The following is a 20,551-nucleotide window of genomic DNA, read 5'->3' on the forward strand; positions in this document are numbered from 1 at the left end:
GGCTATGCAAGATGACGTTGCTCAACACTAGCAGCGCCGTCAGAATTGGGAAGGACCTCTCCGAGCCGTTCGATACCAAACGAGGTTTCAGACAGGGTGACTCGCTGTCGTGTGACTTCTTTAACCTGATGCTGGAGAGCATCGTAAGAGCCGCAGAACTTAATCGCTCAGGCACAATATTTTATAAGAGCGTACAATTGTTGGCGTATGCCGATGATATTGACATCATCGGCCTTAACAATCGCGCTGTTAGTTCTGCCTTCTCCAAACTGGGTAAAGAGGCAAAGCGAATGGGACTGGTGGTGAACGAGAACAAAACGAAGTACCTCCTGTCTTCAAACAAACAGTCGGCGCACTCGCGTATCGGCACCCACGTCACTGTTCACAGTTATAATTTTGAGGTTGTAAAAGACTTCATGTATTTAGGAACTAGTATTAACACCGATAACAATGTCAGCCTTGAAATCCAACGTAGAATCTCTCTTGCCAACAAGTGCTACTAAACAAAAAAATAAAAATTTCTTTTTCCATCTGGTCCCCTATGGATTTTTTCCGAAAGTCAATTTTATTTCGAAAAAATAAAGTTATGGAAAGTTTTTGACCAGATGCATGGACGACATAGAAAGTCATTCGCAAATATTAGGTTCTATCTTATTCGCCCAATCCATGCAGGGTTGAACTATGAGTATTAATAATAGTTTCTTATTATAACTTTATTCTTCTTCTTTTACTTATAATAAACAAATAAATTATCTTTGTATATAAACATTTTCAGGCTTCAGAATGGAGCTGGAATGCGATTTGAGCGCAATTAAAAACGAAGATTTGCTGCGACGAATGGTAAGTCTACTTTAACAAAACAAAAAAAACATATATAATATGTATTAAGTGCCTTTTTTTCTAAAGTATTTGAGATCTTCCTTCCGGCAGCAGAATAAGAAAATAGGGCAGCAGAATAGAAAATAGGGCTTTTTAACTTTTAGTATTTTAATTTACGAAAAATACTACTATCTGGACATTCCTACGAGCAATTTGAAAATTCGTGGAAAAAATTACCAAATAGTCACTTTCGGTCATGTGGCCATCCGCTTTAAAGGTTTATTCTACATAAGATTAGATATATTGCTTGATTTTCCTGCGCAAGTTGAATGTTTTTTCCATACAAGGACCTAAACCTATCGTAAAACATTATTTTACATTGCGGTTTTCGAAGTAGCTCGTTAAGTTTTTGCAATACTGAATTTTTTCCATTTCTTTCCATTTTGTTTGGTTTTTAACATCTTATTTTCGTATTCTGCTGTTGGAGGGCGGTTATCCAATATTTTAGTAGAATGTATGGAATAAATAAAGCATTTAAGGTACAAAGTTTTAAAAATAATTGTAAATAGTGTTTTTACATATTTTATGTACTTATTTTCAAATTCTTAATATCACTTTGTCAAACACGGTCAGAATTTAGTTTCGAAAACAACAGTAAAAAAATGCTGGCAAATGCTGGCTGAACAGCCAAAAAGTAGATTAAGAAAGTGAACCTGTAGCCTCTTTTTGGCTGGTCTCGACAAGTATGTACTTTACGTGCATAGTGAGGCTTTGCTGACAATTACTTTAAAAATTTGTCGGTTCGCCAGAGTTACTGAAATCATTTTTCTTGCCATTATACATTAAGCAGCTACTCACAGCAAATAAATATATACATTTCATATGAAAATAATGCAGTCAAATTAAGTTATTTTGTACAATTAATTAAAGTGTTATGCATTTAACAGAAATACTTATCTAAGCAATATGAGTTTGCTCATATCCTTGTAGGTGTTTTTAATAAAGTCCCAAAGCCGATACTGATAAGCTTTATGTTTTACTACACTATGTATTATATTATACTATGTGTGCAAAGTACATATTAACTCTTCATATTGCAAATATTTTTTTATTGTATTAGTGAAGAGTGCCGGGGCAATCAAAGTTCTTCTAGTGAAAATGCAAGAACAATTTAGTCATAAACCCCGAGTGAGATTGGAAATATTTATTATTGTCACTTGATTGAGTGAACTGCAAAGCTAAATTTATTAAAAAGATACCTAAGCCCCGAAATCATGCATTATTATGCACTTCTAGTTCGAAATTTAAAATTTTGCTATCTTATATATCGACTCACCCTACTAAATTATTGAAAATTAAAATGAAGAAAACTGTATTCTATAAAAAAACGTTCTATTTTTCAACGTAGTCCCCTATTAGCTCGGTGTACTTTATCTAACTTTCCTCAAATTTTTTGGTGCACTCCCTGCGTTGACCTTTCGTTTCAATATTTGGAGAAAGAAAATAGGTGTATTTAATAAGGATTTAAATCTGCAGATTATACTGGATGAGAGAGCAACTTTGTTGCTCTGGTCGAAGAGAATTTTGCCCTCTAAAACTGCGCTCCTTCAGTGCTTTTGCTTCATCGTCGTTGAATCGATCGAACTGTCGGCATTTTCAAGGTCATCGATAAAAATAACGTCACGAATTTTTTTTAAAACTACCATATATGTGAGTAAATATGTACACATATTATATTTTTACAATTAGCTCAAAAGCGTTAATGAATTGGCTTGCGCAGTTCTAATTATGGCTAAGATTTATTCAAATATAATTTTCTTTATATTTTTGTTTAATATGTTTTTAATTTTAATTATTACTTTCAAAAGTACTTTGTATTTGCATTTTTATTTATGATGTAAGTGTTTTTGAATAAAAGGGGTTTTTTTTTAATATAATTTAAAAAATGTATTTCTTTAAGATTTGTCTGAATTAATAAAATTAAAATCAGTTTATCTTAAAATTTAAATTGTTTTACTTCACGGTATGCTTAAATGCTTTCGGGTATTGAAATTATGATCATATAAAAAAAGAGGCAATACCTCGACACTACTTTAAATATACCCCGAAATCCCAGAATTGAAATTTTTTGCTAATACTCGAATTACTTGTAGCATCTCTAGTATGAACACGACAACAGTCAATGCGATAGGCACAGGCACTCGCGACCACGTAGATTACTTAATTGTTGATAATATTGATTAGAATATAAATCAGAACTGTAAATTTATAAGTATTAAGATGAGCTAGTAATTTTTCTAGTCGATTTGCAAATTTATTTAGACATACATACATGCTTCTACACAAGCTGCTTTCGATTTCTGATGATTCGATGTTGGTGATATACGCGTATGTATGTATGTATGTATGTATGTATGTATTATTTATTAATTGAAATTCATAAAAGCGCCTTGAATGGCTTACAATTATATTCAGCAGTGTTCTTGCATTAAGCTTTTTGGACAGTTTCAGCTATTCAATGCAAATTTTCCACATAAAAATCGTATTTTACGGCTGATGAATTTATTCAGCTTAGCTAAATACAATTCCTAAATACAACATTTAATATTAGATATATTGAAGTATGGCGTAAACGTCATTCAGCTTAAGTGTTTGCTGGAAAAATATTCAGCGAAAGGCCTTTTTCACTATTTTCAAGCTTTTTTTCAGTAAATCCAGCTTTACTGTAAATAAATCATCAGCACAAAGTATATGCTGAATGGTTAAACACTTTATTCAGAATTGCGTTGTAAGCAATTTTAACACAAATTTCAGTACAAAAGTGCTGCAGAGTTCAAAACCCGGCTGAATATTGCATAACTCAGTTTATTACTATTGAATAAATTCTCAGCCTACTCTGGCTTAGTTATATAATTAGGCTGAACATATCCAAATGCGGCTGAACTTTGTCATATTTCAAGTTTGCTCTTTGGTTTGATACCCCTTCTTCATCAAAAAGTGTCAAATTCAAAATTCAGCTGCCTATCGCAAAACTGAAAAAAATTGAGTATCGCATTGGGAGAACTTACTCATCATGCGATTCTTCTATTCTGCAGTTCTCTGCTCGCTACTTCTCGCCACTAGCGGGCCTCATAAAACTGATATAACTCTCTATTTTCAATGCTGCCAAATGTGTCTTCTGATATCAGACATAATTTTGTTGCTTCCACTTTGCGAATTCCTTTTTGGTGAATTTAGATTTCTTGCAATTGTTAGTTTTTGGTCTTTAGTCAACAAAAACGTTGAGAAGCATGAGACCACAAAGGGCATTAACAGAACACGAGCATCGTAAGTATCGAGTCGAAGCAACAAATGTTTACCTGTATGAATGCGGTCTTACTAATACTCATTAAGTGCTTCCAAACAAATGTAATTTTTGTTAGCTCTTTTCCAGTGCTACCAATATATGTCTATTTAGTTGCCTCATTCGCCACTTGCTAAAGTTTGGCGAAACGAAGAGGTCTTATGTAGAATCCGACGTCTTTGTTTTTGACAGCTTCGCTCACAAGGGAAATGCTTAAACCTGTGCTTCCAAGTACTATAAGTAGAGACATTTTTGTATTATCTATATTTTTTATCAGTCAAACCATGATGCATACTTTCGGGCGGGGCGCTTTGAAAAGCAATGACATATGCGGCTGTGAAGTTAAATTTTTTTATTCACTACGCGGTAGGTAAAGGATGGTCCAAATTTCGGCCATCCGAACCAAAATTGTTAGACTAATTTTGGCTGTTACATCACGGGGATTTTGTTAGCAATTCGTTGTTCAAGTGGCAACGAAGTAATATGGGAAGCGGCTTTCGAGATTTCGCCAACCCAATTCCAGTTTTTGCCGAACTCTGTCAGAAACAAACCGCTGCCATAACCCCTGTTACGTAAGCAATTGAACTGAGTCCTTCAAATTCGCTGAGAGTCGAGTAACAGTTTGGTATTGGTTACACCCTTGCTTCTGTACATCGTGTCGGTAGACGGCTTGTAAGTCGAAAGCGGCTACATACTTATATATCTATCTAGGTACATATAAACATACATACTACATTTACTCAACCAAAAAGTCTGTAAAACACTCGAATAAAGTCTGATTTAAGTTTTAATTAATCATGAATTTAAATCTAAATTGAAAAGAGAATGAGTCCCCATATGTCCATACACCTCCACACAAAGACGTTTAATCGATTGTAGACATACGGGCAGACGCGGATGCGACATTAAAAATTGTTAAAAATGAATAAATTGTTCAATAAAAACCATCAATTGTCTGCTATTAATGGGTGAGATTCATTCCACCAACACGCTGGAATTATCCATACGACTACATGTAGCACATACACATGCACGTACAATATATGTAAATAGATCCGATGCCAATCTGGCAAAGATTTGTCACAATTTTTCTCAAAATCAAATTCTAATTAGTTCATGAATTGGCGGCTCAAAAATAGAAAAAGTGTTATTTGAATTCCTAAATGAAATAAACGAAAATGTTTGGTTTTGGATTGGATTATTTATTGTTGATTGTTTATTGAGTTATTATTTATTGCTAAATATAACGCCTGCAATTATTTACTTATGGCCAGACGATGAGCGCCCATCATGACTACGATTGTGTGTACGGTCAAATGATGACGAGGTAACAAAAAACAAAAAAGCAAAACTCGTTCATGAGGCACGCGTTCAATTAAGCCATGTACAGTGGCAAACAAACATAAGTATATGAAGCCATAGCATACTGTGCATATGTTTGTATGTATGTACATACCTGTTTATGTATGCATGCTTGCCGTAAAGATGACTCATCAGCGTCACAACGCCGCGAATCAATGCGTCCATTCGATATTAAAAAAAAACGACTCGTGCTAGATGCAATATATAGGTATATATGCATGCACTTAAATATACAATGTGCATACTCATACATATTCATACTCATATACATACATATATATATATACAGTATGTTAACTTGCACATGAGAGCTAATCGATAGAACCGCCGCGCAGACTCGTAGTCATTCCATTATTTGATTGAATTGTTGAGATTTTTTGTACTCGTGTGAACGTATTTATGTAGAAAACTACGTATGGGTATAAACATATATGTATAAGTTCCTTCAATTCCTATCTGGAGCACAGGGCGTCAAAAGTCTGTACAAGACTGAGTAAAAATATTTAGGTGTAAACATCATCTCAGTACTTAGATCCGAACTGGTGTGCTTCTGGAGAGTACTGAGCCTGGTTCACGTTACTTTTTATTAACACACTTTTATTAGGTCGGGTTGTATGTATGTATGTATGTATGTATTTATGTATGTATGCATGTAGGTATGTATGTATGTATGTATGTATGTAACGGAATCTTTGAGCTTAATTTTCACTGGCTTCTAAAAATCTGATCGACTTGAAATTTTGCACACCTATCAAGGACCGATGACAATGCAATAATTTGATAAAAGTTTTCCATAATCCTTATTAGGATTGCCAGGATTAATATTTTCTTTTTTTTACTGTGGGCAAAAAGTAAGGTGAATTTGGTTGTAAAATGAAAAATCTTTATTTATTCTTGTAAATCAGTTTCTCAGGCTCCCTCCACGAAATAAGTTCTTCATCCCGATTACTTCTTTATCACGGCCGATAACTGCATAGCTTTAGACTCACAGTCGATAAGAAAGGAATTAAATATTACACGAATATATCGAATCATTTATTCACTGACTGCAATGATAACAATAATTTTCATTCATAATAAAAAAAAATAGTTTAAAGAAACTAAAAAACACGCTTTTTTGCTAATCGAACTAAAAAGTAGAAAATAAAAAATAGTTTAAAAAACTAAAAAACACGCTTTTATTGCTAATCGAACTAAAAAGTAGAAAATAAATTTTAATGACAAAGGGACCTATAATGAAGTAATAGCAAATCGAACGATCAGTCATAGTCAACTACCTCAGAACAGAATTATAACAAAAATTAAGATACAAATAGAGTAATTCAAATTAGAGTTAAAAGCGTGGGATGCATTTTGCCTCACTTTCATAACCCTCTGTACATAGGTAGTTGCCAATAGAATGATTGTAATATTTACTATATCAAGCATCCCACGCTTTTAACTCTAATTTGAATTATTCTATTTGTATCTTAATTTTTGTTATAATTCTGTTCTGAGGTAGTTGACTATGACTGATCGTTCGATTTGCTATTACTTCATTATAGGTCCCTTTGTCATTAAAATTTATTTTCTACTTTTTAGTTCGATTAGCAATAAAAGCGTGTTTTTTAGTTTTTTAAACTATTTTTTATTTCAACTTTAGTAAAACCGCTACTGGATTATGGTTCGATAACCTGGATTCCGCATTACAAAATTTATATATAAGGTTGTCAAAAAAGTCTTGCGGTATTTTTATTGAATTTTCAATTGTTCATAAAATTGGTTATAATATATTAATGCGATTTAAGTCAAATATGCGCCGTTTTGTTCGATGACGAGTTCCCAACGAGGTCCGAATTGAGCGTTTGGCCATAGGGGAGTAGCTCATAGTGGATGATTCCCTGCCAATCCCACCAAACACACAGAAGAACCTTCCTTTTCATCGCCAGTCACCATCCGCTTCAAAAACGGGTCGATTTTGTTGCGATTCAGAAGCGATTCGCATGCATCCATACGGGCAAAAATGTTTTTTTGCGTCAAGTAGTGTGGCACCCATACATCGGGCTTCTTTTTGAATCCAAGCTTCTTCAAATGGTTTATAACGGTTTGATGACTCATGCCCAGCTCTTGGCCGATGCTACGGCTGCTACTATGCCGGTCTCTTTCGATCAATTCAGCGATTTTATCGCAATTTTCGACGACAGGCCTTCCGGGCCGTGACGCATCTTTGATCACCTCTGCACCAGAACGAAAACGTTGAAACCACCGGTGTGCGGTGGAAATGAAAACTGTATCGGGTCCGTAAACTGCACAAATTTTATTGGCAGCATGAGATGCATTTTTGCCTTTATCGTAGTAGTACTGTAAAATATGCCGTATTTTCTCTTTATTTTGCTCCATGTTTGCGACGCTATAACTCACGAACGACTAAAAGCAAACAACAATTAATCAAACACGTGTTAGCACGTGAAAAGAGCTTTCCAAAAAGCTCTAGCGTGAACCGATGCGACGAATACAACTAGAACTACGCGCTTGCAAAGACAAGCTTACGGAAATACCGCAAGACTTTTTGGCCAACCTTATATATACAGATGAATGTATGTATGTAGGCGGTCTAAAATATATTCATATATAGTGAATACTTTTTGCCTTAAGAGATTTTGGATCGCTATATGATTTCCCCCCATACGACAATCGTCTACAGTTTGTTAGTTTTCCCCCTTTTGCTAGTTATGGACAAATTATGAGAATAACACTTTATTCAAAGTCTCGATTCTAGCTCTTTTACCCCATATTTCCATTTTCTAAAGATTATGTTAAAAAACCTCTGGCAAATGAGAAGAAAAAATGTCAGTTAGAGGCCGAGATTTTTACTGTTAAAACACATCCATATGCATATACTATCATATAATTGGCACTTACATCCTTTATTGAGAGCTTGGCGGTGTTTTATCTCCTGTTTGTGTTGTATGACTTGATGATTTTCCACAAACGTCAGATGGTTTGTCATGAGGAGATTTTTCATGGCTGAAATATACTCGGAGGTTTGCCATTACCTGCCGAGGGGTAACCGCTGTTAAGAAAAAACTTTTTCTATCATTCGGTGATTTGACACTTCTGGATGTATCAATCTATTCGACTACGACGGTCTTAAAACTCATCTGCCTTATCGAATTTCATGCCATCACTTTCTTAACGTAACATATGCTGTCATTAAGTAGCTTGACAATCCAATTTATTTTACCGCTTCATATGCATTCACGAATCCAACGATCCGATTTGCTTAATGTCATTTTGAAAATACACAAAATGAAATATACCGGCCAAAGTCAAAACAGAAATTTGACAGATGTTAAGACACATTTAGTAAAAGGTCTATATATAGTATGGGGTTAGGCTGGCAGAAGTTAATTTTAATGCTCCCACCTTTTCTAAAACTATGTAAAACAATATGCGGCCTTAATGTACGATTTCGATGCTTATGCCAATAGCTTAACTCTCATTCGGGTACTTCTGACTAGCCAAATACTATCACTCATTCCTAATTTTGCAGTAAAGTATGAGGAACCATGTTTGATGAGAAATAAGAGGCATTACTGAGAAAAGATGTCATCGGCCAAGATTGTTTTATAGGTTAGTTTTTACTAGACCGTCTTTTCTAACATACATGTGAGAAAACTTGCGAAGTTATACAAATGAAGCTGCATGCTGCCTGTGGAAACTCTTCTTCTATGAAGTATTGTTTTACTTAATTCACATACTTGTTTTTTACTGCAGAAAGGCCGTGCCGTCTAACAATATGGGCTCGATGGGTACCACGACTTCTCAAGATGAGTAACAAGCGTACCATATACAGTAGAGCGTCGATTATCCGAAAGCCGGTCATCCGAAACGTTGGTTAACCGAAAGGAAACATGACGTCTTTTTCGGATATAAAGAATAAAAAAAAGTATGTACAAATGAAATAGAAACGTTTAATAGAAATGACTCAGAGAGCGACGCAAGGGAACGTCATGATTTTGGCATTTTCCGTGTCTTCATCGATAGCATGTTATATTTAGAACATGATTCATAGGTAATGAATTTAAGTTAGAATCGCAGTTCCTAAATATAACAGCGTCGGTGGTGTTATCGTGCCGCGAAACGAACGCGCATCGAACGCGCATCCGACGCCGACAGTTTTGTTTGGGCAATCTCTCATTAATTTCAGAATGGACACTCAAGTATTTATCGAGTGGTATGACGCTGTATTCATTCCAGAGGTTAAAAAACATCAGATAGAAACTGGAGACACTGGAAATGTTTTATTAGTGATTGATAATTCTCCAAGTCGTCCCTCAAACCTTTCACTTGAGAGAGAAGATGGAAAATTTAAGGTGATTTTTTTGCCACCCAATGTTACTTCAGTCGTTCAACCTATGGACCAGGGGTGATCGAAACCTTCCAACGTTACAACAGAAAAGCGTTGCTTCGTAGTGTACTAATCGGCCAAGAGGAAGATAAAACAATTCTTGAAATCTACAAAGGTATTAAGTTGAAGGATGCTGTTTACATGGCAGCAGAAGCGTGGGCTTATGTCAAAGCGACTACTCTAAAGAAATCCTGGAATAAGCTTTGTCCAGCAGTTGAATCCGAAGCTAGCCTTACATCTGAAGAACCAACAAATGAAAACTTTGTTTCAGAGATGGTGGAGTTAATGAAAGAGGTTTCATGATTTGAAGAATGTGACCAAGAAAACGTGCATGAATGGCTAGAATTTGACGAGGATGATCCTGGCTACGAATTGTTGACAGACGACGATATAATAGCACAGGTTCAAGTTCCTTAAGATGACGACGATGAAGACGAAATTAGTGATGACATCGTCTCAGCTGAAAAATGTCCGCCCAATGAATAAGCCTTTAAATGATTTGAGACTGCTATTAAATGGTTGGGACACCAAGGCGAATGCGATTCTGTGCAGTCTTTAAAACGCCTAAGATATTTGGCGGCAAAAAAACGAGTCTCAAAACTTAAGCAAACAAATATGTTCGACTTTTTTTTAGATTAGTTTTGTACTATTAAAAAATGTTTAGACATATGTATTTATGTACCGTGTGTGCAATCCCTACTTAAATGTGACTATTCATAATATGTACTGTACTCTAGTGTATCATTAAAAAACATTACATACATAATATAATATGTATTCCTAATCCAATGACATGTTTTATTACCCTACCCTCAACAAAGAACTGGAATTTCGCAAATGTTCGTTTATCCGAAAAATCGATTATCCGAACACCCTCTGCACCAATTGTTTCGGATAATCGGCGCTCTACTGTAATTACAAAAATCATTTATATGTTTTGGTGAGTGCGATTTTATGTTGAACTACAAGCGTATACAGCTATCTACGTTGTAGCAGTGCTGGGACTACTTTGACTGAAATTCGCAGAATTTTTTTGACTCGAGCCATCGTTGATAAAACCTATACTCGTGTACATTATTATATGATATGGCACAATTAATGTTTTCGATTTAATTCACCCCGAAGAGAACAGGGATGGCTACTTCGATCGGATTGATAACGACCGTAATTTTTTTAAACTCGGAAGAAATTATCCTAAGGACTTTACATCTATGAAAGTTATGTTTGACCACGATAGCACGTAGACCCATTCATTCAGATTTGTGGTAGTCGAATTATTCGACTCCTCAAGCGACGAGTTAGACAGAAATTTATTTTTAAGACTGGAAACTTTGACAGAGCTTTTTTGGAGAGTTTTAAGAAATCGAGGTTAAAGAAATTGCGGCCACCACGGCCGAATGGAAACCTAAAACCTGAAATGGAAACATGAAACAAAATGATAAAAAACTTTTTTACTAAAGGCGGTCGCCTCAAGACAGGTAATAACAAACCTACGAATTTGTATTTCTGCATTAAAAATGCAATTCGGAGGCGGCATATAACTGTAGGCTTGCCAATTTGCGGAAGAACGTCAAAGCACATATCCAAAATGTAAGGAAGAGCTCGGTCAAATATCGAAAAGGGTATGTACATGCCAATTATTTCTGCAAGTATGCATATGAAGAATTAACGGAAACTTTAGGAAAACATTTTGTCCTTAAAGCGTATTACTTAGAAATAAAAGGAAGAAATGTTCACTTTTCGCGGGTACTTTTTGATATGTGACATAATGAAGAACGGTATTTATAAATACCAAATAGCATAGATAGTTTTGTGGTATCCTACCTTGCATACGGTGAAGCTAGTTCCAGGTGTATTAGTTCGGGAATGATAAAATAGTACTAGCACTGAACCAGAAATCTTTTAAACAAATTAAGATTTTTCCTACAGGGACTTATGTGTATGTAAAGTAGATATGTTTACATAGATATATACTCACATTCATGCCTAAGTGTGTATAAACTCAATCGTTAGCGATGACGTTTCATTGCTTGGCTGCGCACAGGTAATCGTCTGTCGGCTACTTGTTTGACTCTTCGCAGCGAATCAAGCCAGAAAGCGCTATATATGTACGTATACATCTTCAGCTTACAGACGATCATACGAGCTTATGTACATACACACCACGACCACTCGATAAAATAAATTACAACACCAAATAAAAGGGCGACACATAAATTTCCTTTCGAAAATCAGAAACAAAAACAAAAAACGATAAATACTTAAGCCTCCAAATTGGCCATCTGATTGATTCTTACTCGCCTCAACAAATCTAGGTTGATATCATCAAGCACTGGAACGGATGGGCGCCTGGCTATTGATGGCGACAATGACTGGCTACTTGCGCAACTTGTTGTCACTATAGACGTTCTGACGTTTGAAGTTCTATGTAATTGTGGTTGAGATTGAGATTGTATTGTGATATTTTGTAGTAGTATTTGTGGTCATATTCATCATTATCGCCATTAACCAGTTTTGGTTGTTATTCGACTCAGTTTTTATCTAGTCGTTTGTTAATGATATTTGCAGTGACGTCATCGTTTGTCACCGACGATAGGTAATGTTATGTCTTCGTAAGTCAGCTGTGCTGTAATGCAAATTTTAGTATCGCATTTGGTCATGAACATTTTCAATTCAATTGGCTGTTTGGCTATATTTTTCTGGTGGGCGAGTATTTCAACTTCATTCAACCAGCTTGGCTTGTCTTAATTGTCGATAAACTTGACTATGCTGGACTTCTCTGGAAATCAGCCGTTGGTGTTTTTATTATTATTGTTGTTAGTGACTAGACGATGTCATTCGTAATTTCAATGTAACTTGTTTGGCGTATTTCGTATGAGTCGTAGAACGTTCATGTAGCTATTTTTGTAAATCGGAATATTTGTGATTAAGTGCGTGGGTACACAAGTTGGTGAACGGTGTAACGAATCGTCAGCAATCTGTAATAAATCTATTTCCACTTCTATAGAACTTAAATGGTAGTAGTGGGATCTTATTGTTTTTTTATATTAATCATAGGAAATAATGATTTTTTATTTATTGAAATCAAAAGGCCAGTAAACTTTGAGGCATCAAAAGGTCACCAAAGGTGTATCTCCTTCTGGGATAAACTCAATTGTAAATTTCATCTTGTTTGAATGTTTTAACTAAGCTTTATTTATAATAACCACACCAACTCTATTTCCCATCGGAATTTGGATTAGGTGGAATCACCATATCGTCCATTTACCCACTTTGGAATCTACGGGGATAGGCGGGATGTACAACAACCGCTGGCTGTGTGATTTCATCACACAGGTGCCGTATGGGCCTCTGGATCTCCTCATCGCGTTTTGCCTGACTTGTCTGCCTGGAACTTGCCAGCATATCGATAAGGCAGAGCCATCCGAAGGTTGGAATGCGCTGCATATTTTTTCTGCTTCACTACACATGCGTGTATAAGTAGTTGCCTTCGTTGTTGTTTCGTGCTCCCTATGTTTAGCATTGTTAGTAACACGGCGATTTTTCCTTAAAATTAAGCCTCATATCAAACATAATGCCTAAGTATTTTATGACCGATTTGAGGTGAGTTTCTGTTTTCTCACGTTTATCATTGCTGTTTCTCTAGCCTTTCTGTTGCTTATTAGGATCGCCTCAGATCTTTGGTGCCCTATTTCGAGTTTTGCTTTCTCCAGCCAAGCTTGGATTCGAATGATTGAACAGTTTGCTGCCTCGTTTAAAGCATGCATACCTATGCACTTTCCCTCGCTCCGGCAACGGCAGTCGGATCATACCATTGTATTTTATATTCCAGAGTGTTGGATCCAGAACAAATTCTTGTGGCACTCCAGCAGAGGGAGGTGTTCCATAACACTATATTTGCTAAAAATGCATCTACCTTTCATAGGAGGTATGTGAATCTGTTGAGCAAGCAGTATTATTTTGGCTATCTCGGTGAAATACCAAAACAAAAGAAAAACATTTTTCTAATAGCGGTTGCCCCTCGGCAGGCAATGGCAAGCCTCCGAGCGTATTTCTGCGATGAAAAAGCTTCTCATAAAAAATATCTGCCGTTCGGAGTCAGCTTAAAATTGTAGGCCCCTCCATTTTCGGAATAACATCAAGACGCACGCCAAAAATAGGAGGAGGAGCCCGGCCAAACACCTAGAAATGTCGTACGCGCCAAATATATATATATATATATATATATATATATATATGTAATACTTTATAAATGCTGTGTCAAAAAATTTCAAGGACATCAAGGGAAAAACTAACAGCGATATGCGACTTCTACCGAAGCAGTCTAGTTAGAGAAACTGAAAACATGGGGAATGCTAAGGAATTTCAAGGTGGCTTTCTAGTTTTTGGTAAGAGCTCGTCGCTGTATTTTTAATATATCAGGAAAGACACCTTCTGTAAGGCATTCTTCAAACGTATGCTTCTGTATTTGCCTTAGCAGCGAGTTTAAGAACATAAATTGGAATTGTATCTATACCCGGTGTTAGCGCTTGATGAACGACTGGAAGAACACGATGTCTTTGAGTTCAGCGTCAGTTTGGGGCGCTTTTCAAATAATTTAGAGTGCTTCCTATACCTTCGGACACCAGCCAGTTTGTCACTCCAGTATTGTCACCTCCGCCCGGAGGTGGCGGTGATGGAACTTTGAACTTTCAAGCATACATGCAACATAACAGCTGCTTTCAATTCACCCATCACCCAGCGAGTAGTGTATAAAACAAAACGAATTCTACTTTGTATATGATTTGGCAGCACTGCATTATTTTCGTTTTACAAACTGTTATGCAATATAATTGTTTTTCAAAGCGTTCCACCTTCTGCTAAGCTTGTAACGAAATTCCATTGAATTTCAAAAAAATCGCGCCTAAAGTATGTAAAATATAATAAAAGAAGCCTTTGATTCACCACTTCTATACTCGCTATGTTCGGGCTCTGCTCGCTTGTCGAAAAATTTGTATGTGACAACAACTACAAAGTTATTCAGCCAGATTCGCCCTTAGTGGGTGTGGTTTTACATACCTCATTAAACTGGTATAACTCAATGCTGCCAACACCCCTTTCTGATATGAGGCAAGTTTTATTAAACGGTGTTTATACAGGGAGACTTTTGTTGCTTGAACTTTGCGAGGCCAGACCGAAAAGAGCACGTCAAAGTCGCTCAAAAATAAAGGTCATGATGACAGTTTTTTTTCGATTTTCGTGGTGTGGTGCACTATGAATTCCTTCCACCTGGCCAAACTGTTAATAAGGAATATTATTTGAGCGTTATGCGTCGTTTACGTGAAGCAATTCGTCTAAAAAGACCAGAATTATGGGCCAACAACTCTTGGTTTTTGCATCACGATAATGCACCGTCTCACACTGCACTCGTTCTTCGTGACCATTTCGCCAAAAATTCCACGCATATCGTTCCGCACCCACCGTATTCGCCTGATTTGGTTCCGTGTGACTTCTGGCTATTCCCAAAACTCAAGAGACCACTCCGGGAACGCGTTTCGAGTCGATTGAGGAGATAAAAGCTGAATCGAAGAAGGTGCTGATGGCTATACCGGAAATGGACTATTTGGCATGTTTCGGGGATTGGAAAAATCGTTGGCATAAGTGTATTTCATCGAGAGGGGATTATTTTGAAGGGGATGAAATTGATTTACAAGAATAAATAAAGATTTTTCATTTTACAATCAAATTTCCCTTACTTTTTGCCAACAAAATGCTTTAATGTTGTCTTCCAATGCGTTAATTGAAATGGCTTGTCTGAATAGACATGAGCTTTAACATAGCCATACAAAAAATAATCTAAAGGCGTTATATCACACGATCTGGGTGGCCAATGGACAGGTCCCGAACGTGAAATAAAATGTTCACCGAACTCGCCTCTCAACAAGTCCATTGTTACGCGTGCTGGGTGGCATGTGGCACTGTCTTGCTGAAACCGCATGCCATGCAAGTCAAGCTCTTGCATTTTGGGCAAAAAAAAGTTGGATATCATTTCACGGTAGCGCTTACCATTCACAGTTACGTTACGATTCGCAGCATTTTTGAAGAAGTACGGTCCAACGATACGTCCAGCCCATAAACCGCAACAAACCGTGACCTTTTCTGGATACATTGATAGCTCTTGCAATTCTTCTTCTTTATAGACCAAACTGAAGATGCTTGACAGTGAAACAAAACACGAAACGTTCGCCAACTGTTTAAAAAGTTAATAGCAAAAAATACCCGTTATAAATTTATTTGCGTCAGTTTCTTCATTTATTCGCCACTCGCTAACGCTTGGCGAATAGAAGGCGTCTAAAGGAAATATCCCTGCCTATACTTGGAGACACTGGACTAAGAAAATCGCTTGTGTGTTAAGCGGCTAATTTGTTGTTGCTCTCACTTATAAATTTTGTGCCTTTCGAGCATCGAATTCGAAGCAAAAAAGTGGGGAATTGAAAGCGGCAACTATAACAAAAAGGAGGAATGGTAATTTAATATTATTTCGGCCGTGTTGGCGGACAGGGATGTATTGAAATTTTCAAGCACAGATACAATTATAAAGCACAATTCAATTGTAAAGCAAGAGAAGTAATTATTCATTTGTTGACATATTAATCGGATAGCACCCACGGTGCATCAGAATTCAGTTAAAGACAGCGCTAATGAAATCATTAGAAATTGCAATGTATTTTCTTATTTATTTTCATACTCGTACATTCATGGAAATTTGCGCTTTAACAGACAAATACAATATAAAAATTGTAACATAGTGGTAGAATAAAATAAACAAAATGCCACGGCATCCTACCCACATTAGAGCGTATGCATTGTGCTAACGCGCATGCACGCCTGCTCCCAACCTGCAAAACACGACGGCTAACACATGTTCGGCTGCACAATATTTGGTTGGCGTTGGTCATATATACACACATACACACTTACAGATATAGAAGTAAAGATCATTTATTAATGATTATTTACATATGTACATGTATGTACAGGTATATGTGTAGTAGAGTATTCCAGCCGGCTAATGTGTTGGGCGATACGCTGCTTGAATTGCTCATATTTTGCCGGTTTCTAGCTGCACAATTTGGTTCGATTTCATTTGATTTGATTTGGCGGTAGTGCGGCTGACTGGTCTATTGGAAAGCCAAGCTATTGGACGTGGACCTAACCGTGTTGGCTGTGTACGTGTGTGCGTGTCGCCGGCTGGGTAGCTGATGTTAGCGGCTTTCATTGCTATGCTCTTTAGTACTTGATATACATATATATGTGTGTATGTGTATATGAACATATTGAGGTGATGGCTGTTGTGTTGGCTTTGGCGTCGGTGGTCTTGTCGATTTACTTCATAAAGTTGTTGGCCGCTTTGAAGTAGACGCACTGTGTCACTACTGTTCACCAAATGCTTACTTGAAGCAACAAATGCAGCTGCGTCACTGTCAACACGATTGGCCATTTGACATGAATCAATGTTTCCAAATCGGTACTATGAATACTCGTACGTGCATAGTTTACTTGTACATGGGAAACTAGAACGCATCTTGAGGTTAGCTGGCTTGGTTCAACGCCTTACAACGACTCGACCACCACTATTTGCCGGTCATTTGGACATTTCGGTTACTATACTCAAATTTCAATTTAATATAGTTGTTTCGAATGCATCTTATTCAATTTAAAATGTATATTGCCACATACATATATGTATATACATATATATGAATATGTATATGTGTATACGCATACTCACATTGAGTATGGTTGTTCGTCCATTTGGTGTGGGAGTAGCTGTATCACGGCGACGCGTCATGTTCTCCGCCAACGATGGCTTGTGCGATATGCGCCATTATTGTCTCGAATTACTTGTAATTTTTCATGACACATTTTTTATGCGATTTTGGGATATTTCGTATTTGGTGCGCTCTGTTTTGGTTTTGGCATTGTTGTAATTATTTGGCATTATCGTGTTTGAATATAGTCCAATTCTTTTTTTTTTTGAAGTGAAACTTCTTTTGTCTCGAAGGATGAAACGCTGTGAGGAGTAAAACCATAGCGTTTCATCGACTGTGACGCTACGCCAGCGCCATCTGTTAAAAGCGTGGCGTGGATGAAACGCTGTGAGGAGTAAAACTACGCTAAACTACGTAAAACTCACGCTATGCCAGCGCCATCTGTTAAAAGACTGGCGTGGCGTGTCGTCGTGAATGTAATGCGGTCGTTTATTATTGCATTCTTATCGAATGTAATTTGTAAATATGACATTTGATTGACGGCCGCCGTAGCCGAGTGGGTTGGTGCGTGATCACCATTCGGAATTCACAGAGAGGTCGTTGGTTCGAATCTCGGTGAAAGCAAAATTAATGAAAACATTTTTCTAATAGCGGTCGCCCCTCGGCAGGCAATGGCAAACCTCCGAGTGTATTTCTGCCATGAAAAAAATCTGCTCATAAACATATCATAAAACAAAATGAAATAAATGTATAAAAAAAAAAAAAAAAAAAATTTTCTTGTGATTCGAACCAAGGATTTCGGATCGGAAGCCCACATTGCTAGCCGCTGGGCTATCGCGCTGTGCTGTCGCCGCAAAATAATGTATCATAAATCTGTTTACCATACCAAAGACCATACACTTTGCGAACGCATTTCGGTGGAAACAGTTGACAGTTATCCCAAACACAATATTATTAGTAACGCGAGACGCGTCATAGAGTGTGTGTGTAGTTTTGAGCAAATCTTACAAACATATTTTGTTTTGTTGATTGATTTCTGTTAAATATGGCATCAAATCAACAAAAACGGAAACCGAAAACAGGTGCTGAACGGCAACGTGAGTATTTGGAGCGTAAAAAATTAAGAGCTACTGTTGAACACCGTGACAGTGAATCCTCCGGTTGTACGATAAGTGATAATTTGTAGTACCAACAACAAGATGCGGAACTACCATTGATGCAGTATTTCATCGATACCTTGATAGATTAGAATGTAGATCATTTTTTACGTATTTCAGTTACCATAAAGCCCTTGTTTCATTTTTGGAAAACGAATCCAATAATGATAATGACAATGCCGAGAACCAAATGTAATTGAGTACAATAAATTCATTTCTTTTTATATTAAAATAAATAAATAATTCTGTTTAATAAAATTCCATTCCATGCTTTCCATGACTTCTGCATGCATTATATTGAAATAATAGTTAAATTATTGATTTGTTGATAAAAGAAGTTTCACTTCAATCGTGCGGGTTCCGTGAACTACCACACACTTTCTTTTTTTTGTGCAAAGCATTGCCAAAGATTTATTTTGCTAATTGTTTTGACATTTTTTTCTTTACTTGTAATTATCGGATGCTGCTGCTGGGATGCGCGGGTGGTTCGTATTCCACTTTCGGGAACTAATGAGACTGCGGTATGTGTGTGTGGGCATTTGGTGTATCTCAAACTGAAACAAAACATATGGCGTTTTGGGATATTCATGCATGTGCGTTTGTATTTCACTGTGACCCAAATTTCAGAAATTGTGCTAAAGCTTGATTCATGAAATGAACCAAGAAGTCGAAGAGCGATATTTTATATTGATGATTTTGAAGTCAAATTTGAGGAAAGTGACAAATATTACTTCTCAGTTATAGAAGTGCAGGGATGATTTTCTTTAGTGAGCGAGGTGAAAAAGTACAGGAAATAGTGAAGCGTCGCTGCCTACCGAGAATTTGACACTTCAAATGATGGAAACGTTTTTTGCCAATTGCGGTAGACTGTCGGCAGGCAATTGCAAATGGCGAATGCTTTATTGGCATGAAAATGTCTTTCATACAAATATTGTACAGTTGTAGGCCAGCATCAAAATACAAATGACAAATTGATGGAGAAGCTCGGCGAAATCCATGTACCAAACAAAGGATTTATGCTACTATTATTTATTTAATTTTTTTTTAAGCCTATGAGTTACAATTCTTACAGACTATAATACAAAACTTGCTTAGATTAAACTACTAATATATTTTATGTATTTAAAAACAACTATAACATAGAGTTCAAGAGATGGGAGCTTTACTGGCATTCTTAGATTGAAAGTTTTCCCCATAAAAGAGGTTCCTAAGAGATCCCTGGGGAACATTAAATCGAATCCTTTCCAACAAGTAGGGCCAATCAATGACTCTAGTAATAATATTATGAGTAAAAGACAGACACAGTATAGACCTACGAATTTCTAAGGACTTGAGACTTCCAAGCATGAGACGAGCAGAATAAGATGGCATGGGATCAGTAAAATTCAGAGACCGAGGGGCATATTTGAGAAGATTTTATGCAAACGCTCGTTTCTATTGATAGCTGAAGCAAGGTCTCCAAATAAAAGCAGCATATTCTAAATGAGACCTAACAGTTGATGTATAAAGTAACTTAATGGTATAGGGATCAGAGCACTTAGTGGCGTTCCGTCTGAAGAAGCCCAACATCGAGAAAGATTTTGAAGTAATATAATATAATTCATATGGTTATTAAAAGAAATTTTGTTATCAAAGATAACGCCAAAGTCCTAAAACTCGCAAACACACTGCAGGACACAAGTCGAGATACTGTACTTGGTGCACAAAATGGTAGATGTTTTCGAGTAAG

General features: G+C 36.7%; 1 protein-coding gene across 3 annotated transcripts in view; it reads left to right on the forward strand.

Moving 5' to 3' along the window:
* The first annotated feature begins 775 nt into the window (after positions 1-775).
* The window catches only part of LOC129238758 (smoothelin-like protein 1), a 106,879-nt gene continuing 87,103 nt past the window's right edge, over positions 776-20,551 (forward strand). For all 3 annotated transcript variants that reach the window (XM_054873922.1, XM_054873923.1, XM_054873925.1), the window contains exon 1: positions 776-840. In XM_054873922.1, the coding sequence (XP_054729897.1) occupies positions 784-840 (57 nt within the window). In that variant the 5' untranslated portion in view covers positions 776-783. The remainder of the gene's footprint in view (positions 841-20,551) is intronic.

The sequence above is a fragment of the Anastrepha obliqua genome, chromosome 2, assembly GCF_027943255.1.
Source record: "Anastrepha obliqua isolate idAnaObli1 chromosome 2, idAnaObli1_1.0, whole genome shotgun sequence".
Classification (NCBI taxonomy): domain Eukaryota; kingdom Metazoa; phylum Arthropoda; class Insecta; order Diptera; family Tephritidae; genus Anastrepha; species Anastrepha obliqua.